Raw genomic sequence first — 24,416 nt, 5'->3', positions numbered from 1 at the left:
AAAAAGATCAGAATTTGAAACAAGTCGTAATATGATTTCAAATACTTTAATTCTTTACACGGCATGCAGAAACTTGAGAACACCTTTGTGTGACAGTGACAGGTTTTCATACTGATACATGTAATCAGACGCAACTGAATCTATTCCAACAGTTTTCACCATGACTGATATCACTGATTATTCTAAAATGTCCATTGGCAAATACGGAGTAGCACAAACAAGTAGACCAAAACTATTTACATCAAAAATAATATGGATATGAATTAGAGCACACTTTGCTCTACTTGACTCTGTAGAGCACTTTCCTCTGCATGCGGTGCTGCAGCTCGCCCCTCCTCAACATCAAGTGGAGGACTTTGTAGATGGCGTGCTCTGGATACTTCTGTAAAGTGGAACAGAGAAATATAGCTTTTGTTTTAAATGTTGCTTGATATAAATATGTATTTTGTGCGACTGTACGCGTGCAGCAAACAAGTATTTTGTCCAAATGTCAGTTGTAGGCCAACTATATTCCTGTAAATTAGGGTGATCACACCAGCTGCATTTCAGCTGCATGTCAGCTGCGTTTCTGCTGCTGCTGTCAGCCCTTTCTTTCTACATAGAGTTTGCCTTTTCAGTGGCCATTTCATTTCATTATAAATATCATTTATATTTATTTTAGACAGAGAAAGGTTAAGAAACGTGGGGTAATTTGTAAATAATAGTAATAATAAATTAAAACAATTAAAACTCCGTACTATATTCATTCATGGAGCTCTCCAAGTCATTGCATGTTCTACAACACTGTCCGGCACATATTTCAGAATAAAAGCCTCGTGTTGACAAATGAAGGAATTCTGTCCACAGAAAAAAACGCCTGGTCCTGTGAGTTTAACTTTCTCAAGGCGAAACAGACTTATTTGTCTAAACTCAAAAAAACTTCTGTTTAGTGGTCTCCACCTACTTTAAAACCCATGTAAGCTTAAGTACAAATAAACCCGTCTGATCTTGCCCTGGAGGATATTTGCGAAATTAAGTCCGCCCTCCCCCGAGGGGAAAATGAAACGGGAACAAAGGCACCACCACCTTTATAGCAAGACTCAGAATTTATAGTTGTTTAGCCTTTTTTGTAGTAGTTTTATGCCCATTTGTAGTCGTTACGCATCTCTCTGACACAAAATGACCAACTCTTTGTAATTGTTTTGCTCATTTTGTAGTTATTTTGTGTTTCTTTGTATTTGTTTTGTGTCTCTGTGGTCATTTTGTCACTTTTTATAATGTTTTGGTCTTTTTTGTAATTATTTTGTGTCCATTTGTCTTTGTTTTCTGTGTCTTTGTAGTCATTTTGGGTCTCTTATAGTCATTTAGAGTGTCTTTTTACTTGTGAGTTTCTTTGTGGTCATTTTGTGTCACTTTGTAGTTGTTTTGGTCTTTTTGTTGTTATTCTTTGTCTGTGGTCGCTTCGCCCCTTTTCATAGTCGTTGAGTGTCTTTGTGGTCTCTTTGCATCTCTTTGGAGTAGTTTTGGTCTCTTTGGAGTCATTTTATGTTTCCTTGTGGTCATTTTGAGTCTCTTCCTGGTTAGTCCAGCATCACCGCTAGGCACATGCGCATCACACGCTGTGCGTAGGGCACCAAGTGCTGGAGGGGGCACAAACAGCCTGGCCATAACACTGCCGTTTGCCACTGTGGTGTCACGGACCCTCGCGGTAAAGACAGCTTTGGAGTGTTATTTAGCTCCTTTCCCAGTAAGCTAGCATGACATGGTTGATATTAACGGATTCATCGCAATCTTAAGATTCATATGCCATAGCACTCTATGTCCACTATCTTAAGAGCTGAAACCAGCGACAGCCTTCAAAAGACTTGAGGTTAAAAGTAGGCAAAGTAAACTAAGAACTGAGGAGGAGAATAATTAATTTTAAGATCATGGTGATCAATGAGACATAATAACCTAAATAACCTGTGGTTCTATTTTTCACTTTTAGATTGTTAAATTATGTTAGATATCGGCCTACCAGTAGGCTGCCGCTTAGTTTTTGGCCTATTCAAGCAAGACAATTAGCTAATTGAAATAATTTTGTTAGCGTTTCAGGCCTTGGTTGCATATTTTAGTGCCCATTGTTTTCCCCACTGGTGGCCGTGGTTTTGAGAATATGACAGGTCGTTCATTGTTTTATAGGTTGTATTTAGTGGTAAACCCATCATCATCCCCAGCATACTCTGTCCAAAAATAAATAAATAAATAAATAAATAAATAAATAAATAAATAAATAAATAAATAAATAAATACAGGATATGTTTCATTATGTAATGGAAAAATAAGGTTTAATTTACTTTATGTGCCATTCTCAGACTGACCTGTTTGGTGAAGTCTTGCACGATGCTGTGCTCGGACACCTGCGAGCCGATGGCGAAGCGTCTCTTCAGCTGCTTCTCAACGCGCGAGATCATCTCCTGGTCCTCCAGAGAAGTGAAGCCCTCCACTCCTAGTGACAAAATGTGGTTGAAGAGATGTTAAGAATGTAAAATGATTTGCACCGTGTCCAGTTAAAAGACATGCTTAACCGAGTCCCAACAGTCAGGGTAGATGGGAAGAGCAGTGGTTCCTGGTCTCTTCTGTCTGATGTACCCCCCCCCCCAGCCCTTTCAGATGAGCTCACCACCACGTGTGTTCGTTTGAATTGATTTTAAACTGGGTGTTATTTAGCACAATTATATAAATGTAGATATGGTTATAGCACAGTACAGTCACGTTTGCATTCGTACCACAACCACTGCATGTTTCAACCGTTTATCTATTACTTTTAGCTAACCCTTTCAACCACTTATCCTAAAACTCAAGTTCTGTAACAACCAACACACACACACACACACACACACACACACCCACCTGAAAGGCTGCCAGACATCGCAGCGTCCAGTGTGGAAACCTGGAAGAGTCGAAGGGCCTCATCAACCTCTTCCTCTCCAGCCACAGCCTGCAGCTTCATCTTGGCCAGGGACTCTGCGATACGCACAACAGCCTCCAGCTGCCTGAAGAAGGAGAAATGTAAATGATTACTTAAAGCTGGGGTAGGCAACTTTTGGAGAAGAGTAAGCTAGATGTTGAAAGTAAAAATCCCAGCCCCTCCCTTCAGGCCTTCCTCCAAAGCCACTCTCCCCCAAAACACATGAACGCACAGTGCCCAACGACGAGTCCACGAGACCGCACAAAGGCCAAATGCCAGGGCAGCAAGGTCATCCAATAAAATAATTAATTTCAATTCATTATTTTCATGGACTTAAATTCATTACTTTATTGGAAATTAAATAATCTTTAACCCTTACATTTTTTTAATTATTAATACAGGATATATCTATCAATGAAATTAATATTTCTTTTTTAAAAAAGCTGTTTATTTCTCAAAATAATTTGGGAATTACAAATTACCAATATTTTTAAGTTGTTTATTGTTGTTATTTCCTACTTTGTTGTGCTGTAACATAAGTTAATACCTGCAAGCCCGTTCACCTGCGACGGAGACACTCCGCCAACAAATATATTTGCCCGTATTTTTTAGTGGAGAAGAGCGGAGAGACGCTTTTGGGAGTCTAGGTCGCTTCTGAAATGCGCTGTGGGCGTCTGGTGGAATCCCAAGCATTGTGTAGAGTGGCTGATCAGCTCCGGCGGCCGCATCACAGCCGGAACACCGCGAAGCAGCACCCGGTGTCAAACCATCATCATAAATAGCCCTTTTTCCATCGGGTCATACCAGACTTGAAATCGGAACCAGCGTTTCACTTGATGTTGCCCAATAAAATTCAGAATCTCAACAAAAGACACTGGTGTCTAAAAAACGTATTGACAGGAAAGAGGCAGAGAAAACGGCGAAATCAGGGGCAGTGTGGGCGGGGCACCAAGGCCACTGTGGCTGCAGGGCATACAGTTTTCAGAAGGGCATCAAGGCCAGGCGGGGGGCAACGATGGCCATGGCCATCCATGGCAATTCCATTCCCGACTGATTTATTGATTGCAGTCGGGATGTAATGAGAATTTCAACTAATATAACAAAGAAAACCTTCCAAAATAAATTGCCTACCCTAGCTTTAAGAGCACTGAAATATCAAAAAGTGGAGTGGATGTGTTCATAACTGACGGGTAAATGTGAAAGACACCATATTAAAAATACCTGACAGTGATGGGGATGGAGGGTCTTTTGTCAGTCTCTCTTTCGTGCTCCCTTGCACCGCTCCTCATCACCACGTATCTGTTTTTCAGCTTCTCAGCAGCCGCAGCAGAGAGCCGAGGGCCACATTTACTGTAAGCAAACAGACATGAATGAGCCCAATATAAAGTGCACAGAACTTAGTCGTGAGTGAAAGAAAGTGTCGAGCTTTGCGTGCCGTCAGATATACACATTTAGACTCACGTTCTGGAATAGGCGATGTATTTCTTGAAGGTGGCCAGTGTAATCTCGCCCTCGACGCCCTCCGTCTGTGTCTGAGCACTCAGGTGAACGTTCATCACGTGACGAGCCAGTGTCTACAAAACAGACAAGTATTAAAAAGAACATTAACGTTCCAGCTGCTCGCAAGGATTTAAAGCGGCAAACTTCCAGTCACACATGCGCCTCATTACCATGTCTCTCTGATGGTCATGGTGGTCTTTGATGATGAAGATCATGTCAAAACGGGACAAGATGGTGGGCATGAAGTCGATGTTGTCCTCCCCCTTTGTGTCGTCCCAGCGGCCAAACACAGAGTTAGCAGCTGCCAGCACTGAGCAGCGAGAGTTCAGGGTGGTGGTGATGCCGGCCTGGTGGGGGAGTCAAGATGTCAGTTACATACACACGGTGGTAAGAACTAAATTGACCGGTGTGCACGTGTCATGTATCTGACAATATCTTTGCGTTGGCACTTATTTTGTACGCAAACTAAGAACATTTCTACGCACATATTCGTGAATGAGGCCCATTGTGTTTTAAAAAAAAAATACACAAATGGGTAAATACCTTGGCGATGGAGATGGTCTGTTGCTCCATGGCTTCATGAATGGCCACTCTGTCATCCTCTCTCATCTGAATAACAAAAAGAAGTTGTGTCTTTAATCCTGGGACACAAACAAAAAAGTTAAACACCCTCCTCCTGTTACACAAGATCTTTTTTTACCTTGTCAAACTCATCGATGCATACGACTCCACCGTCGGCCAGCACCATGGCTCCCCCCTCCATGATGAACCCACGAGTGTGGGGGTCCCTCAACACGGAGGCAGTCAGACCGGCTGCACTGCTGCCCTTACCGGAGGTATAAACCTGACGGCACACAAATGGAAGGCTCAGCATCGGTGGGTGAATTAACGTGCTAGCAGAACTATTTCATGATGAATTGCCGCAGGAGAACGGATTAGTACCCCAATAGGTGAGCATCTCTCCACAAACTTGAGCAGCTGAGACTTGGCTGTACCGGGATCTCCCAGCATCAGCAGGTTGATGTCGCCCCTACGAGTTAGACCATCAGGCAGCCTGAAAGGACAGGAAACAAAAGCATTACTAAACATTAGGGCTATCAATCGATTAAAATATTTGATATATATATATAAAATAAAGGAGTGTGTGTTGAAGTACATAAGATTTCTTGTTTGTTTGTTTTTTTATCGTGGTATCGAACGGGTATCGAGAATCGTGGTATTTCACTGGTATTGGTATCGACTACTACATTTCTGTTATTGTGACATCCCTGCACTAAGCTGCTGATTTGCCTCACCTCTTCCTTGAACCTCCAAACAGCAGACAGGTGATGGCCTTTTTCAGATCTTCGCTGCCGTAGATCGAGGGAGCGACGGAGCGCGCCAGAGAGGCGTAGACGTTGGGTGTAGCGGACAGTGCTCTCAGTTCCTCCTCCTCCAGTGGGGTGACTGATCCAGTAGCACCACGACCTGGGAGGAAAAGAAAAAGAACCCATCAACTTCTAACCTTTCCTTTTACATGCTAGAAACACATGTATCACACCAAATACATGAGTGTCTTAATGCAGGTATTCATCTTTACCGGCCCCTTCTGTGTCCATCTGGATGCCAACCACTCGCAGGTAGGATGCACGAATGCCCACGCCGGCGCTTTTCTCGTTGCCTTTGGCCTTCACTGCAGCCATCCTCTTGATGGAGTAGATACCCATGATGGTCACTCTGTTGCCTGGGACCACGCGGTCACACAGATACCTGGACGAGGAGAGGGAAACGGTTTGAACTATCCTTCATGTTTTTTCAGATTTCACACGCTTGCTTTAGAGTGTGCTCTTTACCGATCGCAGTAGAGCTGCAGGTGACGGGGCATCTCTCCGTGAGGCACGGCGTCTGGAGCTTCCTGCAGCCGCAGAGTCTGGAAGTCGACGCAAATGCAGCGGTCGGGGATGATGAAGTAGGGGTCCAAAGGACACTTCACCCTTCCAGCGTTCTCACTGAGAAAAGAGAAAAGTTATTGGAAAAATTAGATGTGCGACACAAATATCTGCATCTCTAAACAGTTGAAATGGTCGTTTGTCAGTCGTTCCTATTGCGTCCTTGGTTACAGACGGTCACACTCACGTATTGCACTTGCGTGGCAGAGCGTAACCCTGCAGGCCCGGAGGCAGCGGGATGTTGCTGATGACAGCGCGACAGCCGCGGCACTGCAGACACACCCTGGTGGCCTTCGCCCTCACCGGGGTGGCCGAGATGATGATGCCGTGTACCTTCACCAGACGAGACACCTGCTCCGACTACAAGGGGAGACGAAAATGTGAGCAGACGGTCGATGATAACGATGAGAATACGACACGCAAAAGGGAGGTGTGCGGGTACCTTGAGGCCACGAATGGAAGCGTGATGCGCGTCGCTCCTCAGCATGACCTGGATGTCCTGGACCGTCTCCTCCCCTGTGGGCCGGGGACGGGTCACCTCGTCGGCTACCTCCTTCGCAGCTTCCTCCAGCTGTGAATTAGACCGAGCCGTTAGAGGAGAGCAATCATGGCAACTGAGGCTGTGTGAATTACGGATGTCACAAGAACCGATACTTCGGTACCAAGTCGACAAAATTCTGAAAACATGACGGTACTCGTTTTTCTACAGTACGGCAGATACCAGGGATCAGGGCTCGAGACTAACGGCGTCCCGGGAACGATAGAAAGTTTCCTGTGTTGAAATCGGCAGGAGGAGAGCTAGTTAACGTTAGCTGTTAGTGAGCAGCACAGTCCTGCTTGGCTAAATAACCGAGCTAACAGCTAAAGTTTACGGAGGTTGCTTTGAGATATATTATGAAGCGTTCAGGCTCTATTCAGTAAAAATTAATATTGGTCGAAGATAAATCATAACGCAATTCTAAGATTTTGGTGAAGGAAGGGCACTTCCATTTATCAAGCTTTCATCGGTTTTAAACTCACCAGCGGCAGGTTCTCAGAGGGCACCTTGTAGAGACAGTCGGACAGATCCTCGTCAAAGCTGGCAAGATCCTCCATCTCCACCTCCACCCAGTATTCCCCCAGGGTGTAGCGTCTCTTAAGGTCATCTCTGATTTAAAAAAGATTTTGGAAAGAATAGTTAAAATAAGTAAAAACAAGCCATCTTAGACAAAGCTGACATAGAATTAGCTATTTATTACTTGGAGCCCGTTAAACCTGCACCTCCTCATGGCTCTGTTTTCAAGCTTTAAAACAATATAGCCAGTGACGGGAGATTTTGGCCAATCACAGGTAATTTCAGAGAAAGAGCGTTTCTATTGGCTGTCTATTTAACGGAGGCAGCTGTCAATCACTCGCCAACACCGAGCAAACGGTCAAACTAGGCAGCGCTGATCAAATATGAATCAATATTCTGTTACTGTAATGCCTATTTCTCACATCAAATGTTGTCAGAAACATCTCGTAGTGTACTGTTTAGCTGTAAAATGACAACATTTGCTCCGACTGGAACACTGGAGGACATGATTTTCTTTCAAATTACCTGTCTCATGCACTTTTGTTAGAATATAAATGACCGTTTTATAAAAAATAACTTTTTTTAAATCATATGTGCTCCAATTCTACCCAATGCTGCTTTAAGTGATTTACTGTTGCACTTATTCAAATTGGGAGACTCATAAGAGACAGACTGAAATATTCATTGTAAGTTTTACTCTAATAATGAAATGCAGGAGCCTACATTTCCCACAATGCAACTCAATAGCTTCTTTCCTCAGACCCTTGCATCCTTTATGTCTACTGCATTCATACTCCAACTTTGTAGAGCAGGCAATCGGTTTTGGGGATTTTAAATCACAGGCCCCAGTTGGGATGACCTTGATGACATCATCAGGGATGATGATCTGAAAAAATGACCATCAGGGATGATGTCATCAGGGTCATTTTTTCAGACTTTAGAAAGCTCCTCCAGATCCTGACTTTATTAAATCATTTTCACATGCTGAGTAACTTAGTAGCTCCACCTCATGATGAATAAACTTCACATGTAAAATCGGTTGAATGTCCCCTTTAATATTGGTGCTTCATGAGGTTCATCCACTGGCAGGTCATCTCTTTGTTATCAGGGCAGCTAATAACATTCATCCCCCCTGATTATTATATTATATTATATTATTAAGTCACCTGTATTTGTATGTGAACCCGGTCCGGTCGGTCCCCTCTCTGAACTGCCGGAGGAACTCACGGAACCGCTTCTTGATCTGGATCTTCTTCAGTCCTCCTTCCTCCTGGCCAGGTCCATCTCCTCCTCCGAAGCTGTCACTGTAGTAAACTCCCGGGTCGTCAAAGCCAGACATACTGAACCAGGTCGGACTAGTTTCTCTTAACTAAAAAGAAAAACCCGATGGATGTAAACTGAGAGAGACGAAGCTGCTCAGTGTGTCTGTTCCGCGGGAAAAACTCAACTCTCCTTCCTGTCGTTTTCCCGCGACTCACTCTCGCCACGCCCCTCTGCTGCGCTCTGATTGGCTGGAAGCCGTCAGCGCCTGTTGCTATTGGCCAACGCGGCTTTAGGGGGCGTGGTTTCGATGTGAGGGCGGGGTTTGTGAGGACTGATGGCGCGAAAAAGACAACAGGAGGAGGAGGAGGAGGAAGCATGGGGAGCATGAGCGACACAAAGAAGCATGAACACAACATTAAAGTGCAACCACAGCTGAACACAAACACACCACCATGAGGTGTAATACTGCTGCGTAAAGGAACTCTCTCTCTCTCGACAGGATTTAGAGTAATCCCTATTAGGATAGTTTCAGTAAAGTAATATTGAACTATGTCAGCTTTAGAGGCTTATTTTTTTCTTATGTGAAGTGATAGTGTGGTTGTAGCTGCAGATGATCACTGGGACTATAATTCACAAAGCTTTCCTGCATGTCTTAAAGGGACTGTTTGTAAGAATCAGAAATGCTTGTTGTGGCCGTTAAGTCAACGAAAGTCAGCGTCGGGCTCGCGCTCGTGCTCGCTGTACATAGACATGAACAAGCATCGTTCAAAACAGTTAGGCGACACACGTCAGCTAAAACCACAATATCACTCTATATTTCACCTGCTTGGCAGTAATGTTAGCTGACCAGACGAAGGTCTCTCCGTGAATCAGTGCTGATCCTAGTGTTGACTTTTCCTGCCTCAGCCTCCCAACCGCGGCCGGAGGGAACAAGGGAGACACCGGCATCTGGTCGGAGACGATAACGTTTCTCGCTGCGGAGCCCCGTTACTTCACAAGACACGGGAAACCTCTGTTGGTCTGGAGGAGCTGCAGCAGTTATTTCTGCACAAACGTCCACTGTACATTCACTAGATATTCTCAGAGCTAAACTAACTCTTCTGCAGTGTGGAGTGTGTGCGCATGCACGTGAGCGAAATAGTGTGAACGAGCGCGGTGTGTGACTGAAGGCAAGCAGGCAGAGGAGCAGAGGAGCAGAGACTCTGGCCCTGGAGACCAAAGCTACGGTCTCCCCCGCGTCCTCCGACCGCGGCCAACACTGTTTAACAGACGGGCTTCACTAGACATAACTTTGCAGTTTTGGTGCTTCCGTGTAGTTTGTGTTGGAGTCTGAACAGCGTAGTCACACGCGAGTGCGCATGGGACACCGACCCGGATTGATTTATCCATGGTGGAGAGGAGGTTGTGTTGCTTGACGACAACAGCTACTTGACAACTCCTGGATCCATCCCTTCATTTACTGTACATTATAAAGTTTCATTATGTTGTTGCCTTACTCCACTAGTATGGAAAAATAAACAAGACAGGATTTTGATCAATTGAAAGTGAACTTATCAAAAGTTTTCAAAATGTAGCCAAAGGCAAAGATATTGATGAGCAGTTTGAATTCTAATTGTTATTTATATGCAACAAAAAACTATACATATATATATTACAATAACCAACTGTACGCCTCTGGGTATTTTGTTAAACGCAACAATAGCCATAATGCATTAGGGGCCTCATCAGTTGTAACATGTTTATATTGACAATTCATAAAATAATGGATAAACCTGGTAGAGAATTCATTTCTTAAGAAAGTTTTTGTGTTGATTCTAATAATGCTGATGAAATGCAAGGTTATATGACTAGTCACATTCCCAAATGTGTTTTTTTCCTCACTATCTGTTGAATGGATGAATGACTAGTCTAAATAAACCCATCAAGAGATAAAGGGATCTGATAGAAACATTTTCTCCCTCATATTATTTCTTTGTGGGAAATATGAAATTAACCCTTCTTCTTAAAATACAAACACACAAAAACATGTTAGCGAAAGTGCTTTATTTGGCTGAGCAAACACAAAAATAACATCAACCTCCGTTGACCTACAAATGTAACAAATATTTTCCATCAAAGTCATTCATAGGTCTTGAGTAACTGGCGGCACAATCTGTGAGAGCGAGCGCTTCAGCTTTGTTCAGTAATTCATGCCGGTTGCAAGAGCTTTACTTATTTGTCCTACTCAGGAGACGACTCCGTGCTTTCTGCCCGTCTGGATGAAAGCCTCAACGCAGTGGTCGATGTCTTCGTCCGTGTGGGCGGCTGAGATCTGAACGCGGATTCTGGCTTTGCCCTTTGGTACGACTGGGAAAGAGAATCCAATCACGTACACTCCTGTGGAGGGAAGAGAGGTGTTAACAGAGCATGAAACAGTTTCTGTGGTTGTCAAGATAGCGCTTTCACATCGACTGTTCTCAGTCAAAGGTCAAAAGGTGTGACTTTTCATACATTTAAAACTGTTCAAAATGTACCTTAAAGGGAGATTTGTCAAGTATTTAATACTCTTATCAACATGAGAGTGGACAAATATGCTGCTTTATGCAAATGTAGGTATATATTTATTATTGGAAATCAATTAACAACACAAAACAATGATTTTCCAGAAACCCTCACAGGTACTGCATTTAGCATAAAGAATATGCTCAAATCATAACATGGCAAACTGAAGCCCAACAGGCAACAACAGCTGTCAGTGTGTCAGTGTGCTGACTTGACTATGACTTGCCCCAAACTGCATGTGATTATCATAAAGTGTGCATGTCTGTAAAGGGGAGACTCGTGGGTACCCATAGAACCCATTTTCATTCACATATCTTGAGGTCAGAGGTCAAGGGACTCCTTTGAAAATGACCATGACAGTTTTTCCAAAATGTAGCGTAAGTTTGGAGTGTTATTTAGCCTCATTCACGACGAGCCAGTGTGACATGGTTGGTATCAATGGATTCCTTAGGTTTTGTAGTTTCATATGATGCCTGTATTTCACTCTAACTTTGAAACTGAGCCTGCTACAACCTAAAAACCACAAGTTGCGTTAAACCGTTAAAGAAATTAGTGCCGTTAAAATCAATTTGTGTTAACGCATTATCACGTTAACTTTGACAACCTTATTATTTATCCATTACTTTTAGCTGACAATCACATCAGGACTCAATGTAGAGTCCAGCTGAATGAAAGGGCTAGGTGTAAATAATGACACATTTTATAAATGTATTTCAAAATTAAACCGGTTCTGATGTTTCCAGCCCAGTGGATCAGGTTTCCCCTGCCGTCTCACCTAGCTTCAGCATGTCATCGGACATCAGGGAGGCCAGCCGTGCGTCGCCCAGCATCACGGGACAGATGGGGTGAGCTGAACCTGCAATGGTGAAGCCAGCCTTCGTCATCTTGTTCCTGAACCTGAAAGGACGGCAGAGAAAAAAATATTACAGATCCAGATTACAGAAGGACAGCAGTGTAAACGTGAAAGCACCGATGCCGTCATAGTTTTATTGTCTGAGAGCAAGTTTTGACACAGCTAAAGAGGGATATCTCTAGTGTGTATGTTACTTTGGCACAATTAATAGCCATACCAGTGACCAGTCGTGTAACTGTGGGTGGGCCAAGGTGGGCTACCCACTTGGCACTCAGGCCCACCCAATCAAAAGGCTTCCTTTTTTGCTGGATCATCCAGTAAATAGTAGTCAATAAAGTGGTTTGAATTAGAGCTTTGACTCTCTACCCGAACTAGCCTGTGAAGGAAGACTTTGGCCAATCACAGGTCATTTCAGAGAGAGAGCGTTCCTATTGGCTGTGCTTCGGCTGGTGGGCGGTGCTTGGTACTTCCTCAGCAGATTTCAACATGGCTGCCGGGTCACAAACTTTATCATTTTACAGCTAAACCGTGCACTACAAGATGTTTCTGAAAACATTAAAGGAGAGAAATAAGTATTACAGTAACAGAATACTGATTCATATTTGATCAGCGCTGCCTAATTTGATCGTTTGATCAGAGTTTGCGAGTGATTGACAGCTGCTCAGAGACGGCAAGACTCCAGCTTGCCTCTGATTGGTTGTTTTCCTCCGGTCTGTGAAATCTTGCAGATGTCATTAAGATCACTGGAGGACACAGAGGAACATGATGTTTTTTCAGTATCTGTTTCATGTACTACTGTCAGGATATAGTGACCGTTTTATAAAAATAACTTTGCTCCATTCTCAACTACTTTGGCTTTTAAAGGAATTACAGTTCAAGTGTAAAACTTTTTGAATACAGCAACAAATTGGTCAAAACTTAAACAGGAATTACAATTACAGTATATAACGTATATAGTTCTTAAAGAATGTTTTTAATTGGATGATCTCCTGGAAATAATCCTCTCTCCTCTCAGGCCATTTCCCCAAAACACTGACAACAGCAGTTATCAAGACTCCTTTAATAAAGAACAATTTAGACACCTCAATCACGCAGAATTATATGCCCGTATCAAACCTCCCGTTTCTGGGTAAACAACATATATTTAAATACAGAAAAGTCCCTGTCTTAAAGAAGACCTATTATTCTTTTGTGCTTTTCCCTTTCCTTTTATTCTGAAATATTGGCAGGTCAGTGGGAAAAATGCAGTGACTTGCACGGCTCCATAAATTAATAGAGAACTGGCTTTTAATCGCGGATATTATTATTATTTACAAATGAGCACACGCTTCTTAACCTTTTTCTGTCTAAAATCAATTTATAATGAAATGAAAAGGCTGTTATGAAAGGCAAACTCTGTGTAGACAGAAAGGACAGGCAGACACTAAACACACATGAAAGGTAGGCGCCAGTGTGGCCCGGGGCTAAACACACTAAACATGGCTGTCAATATAAATATTAGCTTATTTAGTTCCTGTTTAAAAAGACAAATATGTTTGCACATTATGTAAAACCCCACGAGGTGTCCATTTTCAGTATTTAATGGACGACGGGGAGGCCAGAACCGTTCGACGCCAACGTTAAGCTAGCAAGATTCAAAGACAATAACATTAGGGTTGAAAAACAGTTCATATAATTTGACAGTATGTTTAACAAAGACTAGCTAGCTACCCGAACTAGCCTGTGAAGGAAGACTTTGGCCAATCACAGGTCATTTCAGAGAGAGAGCGTTCCTATTGGCTGTGCTTCGGCTGGTGGGCGGTGCTTGGTACTTCCTCAGCAGATTTCAACATGGCTGCCGGGTCACAAACTTTATCATTTTACAGCTAAACCGTGCACTACAAGATGTTTCTGAAAACATTAAAGGAGAGAAATAAGTATTACAGTAACAGAATACTGATTCATATTTGATCAGCGCTGCCTAATTTGATCGTTTGATCAGAGTTTGCGAGTGATTGACAGCTGCTCAGAGACGGCAAGACTCCAGCTTGCCTCTGATTGGTTGTTTTCCTCCGGTCTGTGAAATCTTGCAGATGTCATTAAGATCACTGGAGGACACAGAGGAACATGATGTTTTTTCAGTATCTGTTTCATGTACTACTGTCAGGATATAGTGACCGTTTTATAAAAATAACTTTGCTCCATTCTCAACTACTTTGGCTTTAAAAGGAATTACAGTTCAAGTGTAAAACTTTTTGAATACAGCAACAAATTGGTCAAAACTTAAACAGGAATTACAATTACAGTATATAACGTATATAGTTCTTAAAGAATGTTTTTAATTGGATGATCTCCTGGAAATAATCCTCTCTCCTCTCAGGCCATTTCCCCAAAACACTGACAACAGCAGTTATCAAGACTCCTTTAATAAAGAACAATTTAGACACCTCAATCACGCAGAATTATATGCCCGTATCAAACCTCCCGTTTCTGGGTAAACAACATATATTTAAATACAGAAAAGTCCCTGTCTTAAAGAAGACCTATTATTCTTTTGTGCTTTTCCCTTTCCTTTTATTCTGAAATATTGGCAGGTCAGTGGGAAAAATGCAGTGACTTGCACGGCTCCATAAATTAATAGAGAACTGGCTTTTAATCGCGGATATTCTTATTATTTACAAATGAGCACACGCTTCTTAACCTTTTTCTGTCTAAAATCAATTTATAATGAAATGAAAAGGCTGTTATGAAAGGCAAACTCTGTGTAGACAGAAAGGACAGGCAGACACTAAACACACATGAAAGGTAGGCGCCAGTGTGGCCCGGGGCTAAACACACTAAACATGGCTGTCAATATAAATATTAGCTTATTTAGTTCCTGTTTAAAAAGACAAATATGTTTGCACATTATGTAAAACCCCACGAGGTGTCCATTTTCAGTATTTAATGGACGACGGGGAGGCCAGAACCGTTCGACGCCAACGTTAAGCTAGCAAGATTCAAAGACAATAACATTAGGGTTGAAAAACAGTTCATATAATTTGACAGTATGTTTAACAAAGACTAGCTAGCTACCCAGCCATGTCATTGTTCCCAAATGGACCTAAGTGCTCTGACTGGAGTATGGAGGTGCAATAGTTCTGATAAATAAGGTGGTGCCAGCCCATTTAAAACCTTAAAAACAAGCAATAAAATCTCAATCGGAAAACGGACAGGAAGCCAGTGGAGGGAGGCCAGAACTGGTGATACGTGATCACGTTTTCTTTTCCCAGTCGGAAGGCGAGCAGCTGCATTTTGTACTAACTGCAGCCGGTGAAGAGACGACTGTTGTAAACCCACATACATAGAATTACAGTAGTCTAACCGAGAGATAATAAAAGCATGTGATACTCTCTCAAGATCCCTCGGAGACAGATAGACCTTTACCTGAGCCAAAAGCCTTAGCTGAAAAAAGCAGTTTTTTACAACTGAGCTTATTTGTTTTTCAAAATTGAAGGAGCTATCAAAAGTAACGGCAAGATTTTTAACACAAGTCTGTTTTTGAGAGGCCAAAGGACCAAGAATATCAACCGAGATGTCCAATAGGTCAGGGTGTCCAAACATAATGATCTCAGTCTTATTTTCATTAAGATTGAGGAAGTTTAGATTCATCCGAGTTCTGATGTCATGCAGGCAGTTAAACAAAGGCTGCAATGAGTCTCCACTAGCTGTTTTTAAAAGGTAAATATATCTGGATGTCATCTGCAAAACAATGAAAAGAAATATTGTATTTCCTAAAAATGGACCCCAAGGGCAGCATATACAAAGAAAAAAGGATAGGGCCCAAAATGGAGCCCTGAGGAACCCCACAGGTCAGTGGCGCTGCAGCAGAGGAACACCTGCCCAGCTGAACTGAAAAGCTCCTATCCGACAGGTTATGACCTAAACCATTCTAGGGCAGTCCCTTTAATGCCCACACAGTGTTCTAGGCGTGATAAAAGGATCCCATGATGCACCATGTCAAAAGCCGCGGTCAAGTCTGAAAGCACTAGAATAACAGAGTTCGCTGAGTCAACAGTTAAAAGGTCACTAAAAACTCTTAAAAGAGCATCTGTGTGGGTGTACAGAGGCTTTAACTAAAAAAAAAACTGACGCATTTTCTACCCCCCACCCTAACAAACGTACCTCATGGTTTTGGCCGTCATGCTCTGTGAAATCTCATTGGAGGCGAGCAGCAGCTCCACGGCCTTGGTGGCACAGCCCACCACAGGAGGGGGGAGGGAGTTGGAGAACAGGTAGGGACGAGAGCGCTGCCTCAGCAGGTCGATGAGAGGCTTCGGGCCAACTGTGTAGCCACCTGAAAGACAAAGACAAAGAAAGACTGATTTGGCGCAGAACATTTACATCTTGTGTTTTAGCACCATAATAATGTTTTGTTGAAGGAATAGTTCGACATTTGGGAAAAATTCTATTGTTTGTTTGCTGGTGGGAAAAGAATAGGCGTTTGTCTAAAAATATTTTCATCAATGAATCAACTGTTTGCTGACATGTTACCCGTAACATCTGTATAAGATGATGATGTTTTCATCTTGTAGTACCTTGTACCTCTTGAGTTCCTTGGGCCCGAGTGGCCAAAAAGCAAACAAACATCAATGCAGCTTTAAAGGGATAGTTTGGGTGTTTTTGAAGTGGGGTTGTATGAGGTATTTATCCATAGTCAGTGTATTACCTACAGTAGATGGCGGTCGGCATGCCCCCAGTTTGGAGAAGCAGACAGGAGTACCAGCACGGGAGCAAAGCAATGTACTGCTGAAAAGTACATTAGAAAATATGTTTAAATATACGCTATATTTAGAATATTGTCACAGCTTGATCTTGCAGTCAGACAGCCCTTTATGAAGGGGAACTGAAGCTTTTATGTCCATCTATGCTCTCTTCGAAGCCACCAGACTCCATTGATAAAAACATTAATTTTATCTCGCAGAACACGGGAGTTGCTGGTCTCTCTGCGAGGTAAAATTACTGTTTTTTGTCAAAGGAGTCTGGTGGCTTTTAAGAGAGGATGGATATAATGGCTTCAGTTCCCCATCGGAAAGGGCTGTCTGACGTCAAAGTAAAGCAGTGAAAATATTCTAAATATAGCGTACACTTAAACTGATATTGATTTTTTTAGGTGGCTAAAAAAGGTTTTGCTGCCGGCCCCGTCCACAGCAGTACATTGCTTTGCTCCTATGCTGGTACTCCTGTCTGCTTCTCCAAACCGGGGGCGTCCCGACCGTCATCTACAGTAGGTAATACACTGACTATGGATAAGTACCTCATACAAACCCCACTTCAAAAAATCCAAACCGTCCCATTAAAGCTGCATGTTTGAAGAGCAATAAACAGGGGGAACTTCTCAACATCACAGGTCAGATGAAGACTTACCAGCTGCTCCTCCCAGTGCTTTCCCCAGGGTGGAGTTTATAATGTCAACTCTGTCCATCACTCCCAGCAGCTCGTCTGTTCCTCTGCGAATCACAGGGAGTAGTACTGTTAGTTTATCCCTCCATAATGATAGTAAGATATAGAGCTTGACTTTTAAACTGTGAAGTTGCACATTTTACATGATGGGGCAAACAGCAGGCTGGACTTTCCAGTTCCTCTAATGGGTATGTTATAAATAAAACATAAACTAAAAAGTAAAACGATTAAAAAGAAATGCATCTTTTGCATATATCGGGATCCTACCCACCTTCCCCGAGGCCCCAGGAATCCAGTGGCGTGGCATTCATCTATAAACACCATGGCTCCGTACTGTTCAGCCAGGTCACAGATTCCTGGTAAGGGAGCCACGTCTCCATCCATGGAGAAGACGCCATCTGTCACTACCAGGCGCATGCGAGATGACTGAAGGGGACAAAACAGACACACAACAGTCTAATCAATACTGTAACCCTTATCTGACCCTGTCACCGAAGTCTATTATACTGTATGTGTCGTGGTGATTTATCATTATTGCTGACATGTCTTATTAAAACATGCTTTTTCCTCAAAGTGTACACACAATTAAATGATGCAATGCATGCTGATGAAGAACTGGAAAATAGCAAGCTTGAGTACAACAGGGCACGCCGTTGTTGTGTCACATGATATTAGAAAGGGGAATTATTTTAAAGGGTTGGTTCACCCAAAATTACACAATAGAACATATATCTCAGTCACTTGTAGTAATATCTAGCCCAGCTATTCTGGCCCCAGAGTGCCATCTAGTGGCCCCAGGAGGTACTGCCAAATGGTTAGATTAAATAACAAAATTAAATGTTTTGGTAATTTGCAAAGCTAGTTATTTATATATCTAACTAGTTTAGCAAGTTACCAAAAATATTTTTTAAATACTTTTATATCTAAATAGTTTCAATACACCACGCCAATCATGACCTATTTTATACAGTCTAGAGCTGCACAATTAACCTGAAATTAAGACATTAATCACCAACTATTTTGAATCAAGATTAATCGGTTTGAGTAATTATTTTAAGAAAAAAAAAAATGTATTGTCAGGTTATGTTTTTTATTTATTCTTTTTACTCATTTATTTAGGAAGGTGATCCTTGGAATTATTTTAACAATCAGAAGTGGGTCTTAAAGCTACAGTCGGTAACTTTAATAAAAATAACTTTTTAGCATATTTGCTCAAACTGTCACTAATATCCTGACAGTAGTGCATGACACAGATAATCTGTGAAAAAAATCATGTTCCTCTGTGTCCTCCTAGTGCTCCTAACGGCATTTACAAGATTTCACCGCGTCCGAACAAAAACAACCAATCAGAGCGAAGGAGTCTCTAAAGCAGCGGTCAATCACTGCTCGCGAAACTCACAAACTCAGATCAAACAATCAAACTAGGCAGCGCTGATCAGATATGAATCAATATTCTGTTACTTTAATGCCTATTTCTCGCCTCAAATGTTTTCAGAAACACATTTTAGTGAACTTTTGAACTGTAAAAGGCAATATTATGTTCCTATTATGCAATAGAGGAGGCTGCAGTTTCAGGACTGCATTTACTACTTTCTGTCCACGGCAACGTGATCTCACAGTAATAGACTACGTGAAATGACCACTACCTCTTAACACCACATTACATGGTGACATATCGTTGCTATGCCTGTCAAGCTTTCTGTCCTTGCATGGCACATAATGCCATTTACGATGATCACACTGGCAGATTTACATTTTGAAATCCTTAGTAACTGCTGACTGACATGTTGCTAACAGATTTTATCAGATGTAGCTTGTTTCAAAAGAAGAAAGGGGTCTAACTGTAAATATGCAAATGTTAAACTATTAAGACATAACACATCAGTGGCATTAAAGTTAATTAAAAACACAGTAATAATGTTTGTTTCCATGTAAAAAGCCACTCTTCTTGTCCTTCTACAGTACAGGAAGAGTCCCACCCTCACCTGAGACTCTTTGAGCTGTTTCTCCAGATCACTGAGGTCCATGTGTTTGTAGCGCAGCCTCTTTGCTCGGCACAGTCGGATCCCATCGATGATGGAGGCGTGGTTTAGCTCATCAGACAGCACTGCGTCATCTGGGCCCAACAGAACCTGTGTGTGTTAAGAGTAACATGATACTTTACTGATCACAATCGGAGAGATCTTTCTGTTCTGGTCCCAGGCTTCCCCCCCGGCTGGAGATTGTAGAGCGTAAAGCACGACATACCTCAAACAGTCCAGCGTTTGCATCAAAACAGCTAGCATAGAGGATGCAGTCCTCCTTCTCATGAAACTGCGCTAGCTTCTCCTCCAGATTTTTGTGTAGATCCTAAAAAACAAACAGCGAACTCATTAACCTCTGGGAGATTTAGCTGTAATACAGAATAATATTTGTTATTCTTGTGTTGATTGAGTGATGAATTAGCCATCATAGTCGAGGGGATAACCACAATAAATGTGCATTTCTAAATTTAGAACATAGTTAGTGCATGCCATAAGGTCTACTTTTAGATGTGGAGGGAGGTAAGGTTTGACCTCTGAGGAACATGAGAGGTCAAATCCAAGGTCTAATATTCAAATTAGGGCTGTCAAAGTTAACGCGATAATAATGTGTCAACGCAAATTTGTTTTAACGCCATTCATTTCATTAACGCATTGACACATTCGATCTTTGAGAGGTTGTAGTGGGCTGAAAATGTCCATGTCATACGAGCTTGTCGAGAAGGAGGTTAAATAACGCTCCAAACTTACGCTAAATTTTGGCGAGGAAAAACTGTCATGGCCATTTTCAAAAGGGGTCCCCTTGACCTCTGACCTCCAGATATGTGAATGAAAATATGGTTACCCACGAGTCTCCCCTTTACATCACTTTATGATAATCACATGCAGTTTGGGGCAAGTCATAGTCAAGTCAGCACACTGACACACTGACAGCTGTTGTTGTCTGTTGGGCTGCAGTTTGCCATGTTATGATTTGAGCATATTTCTTATGTTAAATGCAGTACCTGTGAGGGTTTCTGGACAATATTTGTGATTGTTTTGTTAATTGATTTCCAATATACATACATTTGCATAAAAATGTGCATATTTTCCCACTCCCATGTTGATAAGAGTATTAAATACTTGACAAATCTCCCTTTAAGATACATGTTGAACAGAAAAGAATGTGTGGTTAAATATTTTAATTGATTGACAGCCCTAGTTATAATATGGGAGCTTTATCCGCTGTTCTATCGTACCTGTGTGCCACAGATGAATCTGACAGAGCTCAGTCCAGCACCGTATGTTTTAAGAGCATCAATCCCTGCCTGCACCACCTCTGGGTGACTGGACAGTCCAAGGTAGTTGTTAGCACAGAAATTCAATATTCCTGAGAGAGACAGAGAGAGTTTAGATGGAGAACAGGAAACCTAAGGTTAAAAGGGTCACTGTAATTCAAACAATAACCACTGTGAGCAACTCAAACCCTGCTATAGAAATTCTGTGTTGCTTTTTTTGGCAAAAAGGCAAGTGACAATAAAGTCAACACGTCAGAACAAAGAGTGACAAAAAAAACGACACATGTGCACTGTCCAAAGTCAGTTCACCACAGTAGGGGTCACGGCCTAAAGTCAATGGCTCATTCATAAATCAGCAGAGTCATTTTTTGGCAAAAGTGAAGTGTAAACACGGGCAGAACAGCAAACAGGCTACAGATTAGCTGCTACAGTGCTGCACTTTCCAATTCATGTCTCCTTTTTGCTATGAAAGTCAAGGTAATAACAGCTTTATTAGATAGATAGATAGATAGATAGATAGATAGATAAATAGATAGATAGATAGATAGATAGATAGATAGATAGGTTGATAGGTTGATAGATTGATAGATTGATAGATAGATAGATAGATAGATAGATAGATAGATAGTAACATTATTGATCCCGAGGGAAATTCAAGTTTCCAGCATCACAGTTCCATAGTGCAAAACATGTTAATAAAAAGGCAGTAAAAAAGTTAGTAGTGCAAAGTACAAAAAAATATACCAGATATAAAAATACAAGGAGATGAAGAAAACTGTTACAACTGAATACAGTGCAGGGTAACAGCTGTGATACAGGTCTATTAATAAAGTGAATATAGTGCAGAAGAGAAAAATGAGTATAGTGCAGGGTAACTTCAGTAGCTTAGTCTATGAAAGTGCACTGTGTGCATTATTATCTGTCCTGCAGACCGTCCACCTTCCATTGCAACACTTTATTCTGACTTATTTCCCATTAACTTGAATCATTTGTTTTTCCTATGCAGAGTGTTGAAATTGTGGACAGGTTCCCTAGAAGTTATAGTCCTGTGACTAACTCAGTAATGTGAGACAAGCTTAGCAAGCTTGTGTGTCCTCCAGCAAAGTTACATGACTTTAATTAACTAGTTTGTGTCAACTTGAGTCCAGTTCCACATCAAGATAACATAGTGGCTAATATTATTAGACATATATTTTATTTATTTATTAATCTATTTATTTTTTGTACACTTGTTTTTTTTTTAGTGCCCTCTGGGTATTGTCATGGGTGGAGGGTGGGTGGGATATCCATCAGTCCAAACATGTTTGTGCAATGGATCGTCAGAGTTGTATTAACAAAATTCTGAAATAAACTCTGTTTAAAAAAAAAAAGATAACATAGTGGCATGTGAAATACATGAAATGTCATGTCTCTCTTTCTTTGATTACTGTGGAAAATCTGACTAAACATTTCATTGTATAATTGAATTATTAATATTGTTAGTCTGTCTGTATGTGTATAAATATGTAAAATTCAATACAACATATTGTTTAAAAAAAAAAGATAACATCCCTAGAAGTGACTAACTCAGTGATGTGAAACAAAGCTTAGCAAGCTTGTGTGTCATGCAGCACAGTTACATGACCTCAGTTCACTCGTTTGATAACATGGATAACACAGTGGCAGAGCACCACAGGAAAAACAACAACCAGTAACTATGTTTGTAGCTTCAAAAGGAAATTGTTTATGGACTTGTCATGGACAATAACAAAGATGGCTTTCTGGTGAATAACATTCTCATTCTTGGAAAATTGTATTTGCACAAATCAAAGTATATGAAAGAGAAACCTAGGTTTGAAGTGTTTCATTCTGAGTTTCTTTCTTACATAAAAGCCCTTAAAGTCATGAAAAAACAAAAATGCATTGAAACTTCTTAGCATAACAGAAGAATATGAATTACAGGTACAGCCCTACAGCCCTTAATTTAATTTTTATTGTTTTCATGTATAATTTTACATATTTTATTTGTTCTTGTTCTGTATTCACCTTGTCCTTTTACTTGAATGCAATGATCTATGAGCCATGTTGTTTGTAAATTTGAATTTGTTTAATAAAATAAAAAAAAAATAAAAAACTATGTTTGTAGCTCATGGTGCGTTCAAGGACCACGTTTTTATGTGTGTAAACTACAACCACTCACTGCTGTGACTGCCGTCCACGTTGATTTGCGGTCCCTGCTTCGACGTGATGATCCTCTCTGCTTTCCACGTCCCCGCTGCTCGGATACCGTCGAGCTCGCCCTCCAGCACAACTCTGGCTTCAGCGACAGCGGCGTAGCTCCGGTTCAGTACCGGGGCCGCCGGGGCCGCCGAGGGCCGCAGGACGACCCGGACGGGTTTCACCAAACTCCGGGTAACTTTTCCGAGCGACATGATGGTGAAGCCCAAGGTGTTTTTAGAGGTTCAAAACGTGCAGGAAGGCAGAACGTGAAGAGCGGTGGAGGCGAGTATGTAGGCGTATGTGTGGTGGACCAATCAGAGGACAGCGCACTTGCAAGGTGGCTTGTTTTGTCCAATCAGATCTCAGAGGGTATTTACCAGTTGGTTCAGAGGGTCTGTATCTAAAAGGTAACCCGTAAATTATTAAATCTGGCACAAACTCTCGCGAGAATTGGCTGCCCGACGACCTATCCTAACTATAACGATTTTAGGTCAATGCCTAATCTTAATTTATTCGTTTACGCCTAATCTTGACCATTCCAGATCAAAGCCTAACCTTAACTATTTGAGGTCAAATCCTCTAACCTTAACCTAATCTCGCGAGAGTTTCCCTACTTGTAGGTTACCTTCTAGACACGACCGGTTCTGAGCCCCTGTGATAGCAATATGTTGCCTAATGTGAATTGCTACAATGTTTGGCTTCCTCTCAATCTTCAACACACACACACACACACACACACACAGACCCTGGTAACCCAATTTGACCCTTTAAATATATATATATTTTGTTTGCAATTTCCACTGCAGAGGGAATATATAGAATCACTAAAGTGTTTAATATGGAGTTGTAACACTGTAAAACTATCAAAAACTTTTGACATTTGGAGATTTCAGCAAAAATCTGCATTTTTCGTATGCAGAAATATTCAAATACACATTTTAAATAACACATTTATACTGCATGCAAAAAAACTGCATGGTTTTTGCCCCAGACTGTATGTGATTATCATAAAGTGTGCATGTCTGTAAAGGGGAGACTCGTGGGTACCCATAGAACCCATTTTCAGTCACATATCTTGAGGTCAGAGGTCAAGGGACCCCTTTGAAAATGGCCATGCCAGTTTTTCCTTGTCAAAATCTAGCCCAACTGTGGAGCAATATTTAACCTCCTTCATGATAAGCTAGCATGACGTGGTTGGTACCAAAGGTTTCCTTCGGTTTTATAGTTTCATAAAGCTCTAAAACTGAACCTGTTACAGCCTCTGAAAGACAGTAAAGTTGGTCAGCAGGTCTCAGCGGGTTAACGTATGCGAAAGTATGTACAGAATAGGACTGAATGTATCTCTGGTATGTCAATTAAGTAAAACCTGAACAGCAACGGGTTCAGTAGTACGCAGTCAATGGGTGTGACATGTTCAGGACCAAAGCCCC

The 24,416-nt window shown here is 41.7% G+C and overlaps 2 protein-coding genes across 2 annotated transcripts; both read right to left on the bottom strand.

The window, feature by feature from the left end:
* Positions 1-27: 27 nt before the first annotated feature.
* mcm5 (minichromosome maintenance complex component 5) lies at positions 28-8,879 on the bottom strand. Its single transcript, XM_037793437.1, has 16 exons — positions 8,578-8,879; positions 7,378-7,504; positions 6,800-6,928; positions 6,545-6,717; positions 6,262-6,417; positions 6,009-6,178; positions 5,725-5,896; positions 5,372-5,483; positions 5,130-5,273; positions 4,973-5,038; positions 4,600-4,776; positions 4,391-4,503; positions 4,151-4,279; positions 2,872-3,014; positions 2,340-2,467; positions 28-382 (listed from the first exon to the last, which is right to left on the bottom strand). Exons 1-16 carry the CDS (start codon positions 8,748-8,750, stop codon positions 281-283), a joined length of 2,214 nt encoding a protein of 737 aa, XP_037649365.1. The 5' UTR covers positions 8,751-8,879; the 3' UTR covers positions 28-280.
* Positions 8,880-10,698: 1,819 nt separating this feature from the next.
* On the bottom strand, positions 10,699-23,301 carry gcat (glycine C-acetyltransferase). The gene is made up of 9 exons (XM_037793192.1): positions 22,967-23,301; positions 20,749-20,879; positions 19,737-19,838; positions 19,475-19,621; positions 17,761-17,915; positions 17,454-17,536; positions 16,212-16,383; positions 11,991-12,112; positions 10,699-11,050 (listed from the first exon to the last, which is right to left on the bottom strand). Exons 1-9 carry the CDS (start codon positions 23,196-23,198, stop codon positions 10,899-10,901), a joined length of 1,296 nt encoding a protein of 431 aa, XP_037649120.1. The 5' UTR covers positions 23,199-23,301; the 3' UTR covers positions 10,699-10,898.
* Positions 23,302-24,416: the final 1,115 nt, after the last annotated feature.

The sequence above is a fragment of the Sebastes umbrosus genome, chromosome 14, assembly GCF_015220745.1.
Source record: "Sebastes umbrosus isolate fSebUmb1 chromosome 14, fSebUmb1.pri, whole genome shotgun sequence".
Classification (NCBI taxonomy): domain Eukaryota; kingdom Metazoa; phylum Chordata; class Actinopteri; order Perciformes; family Sebastidae; genus Sebastes; species Sebastes umbrosus.
This window is presented reverse-complemented; position numbering and strand designations above follow the sequence as displayed.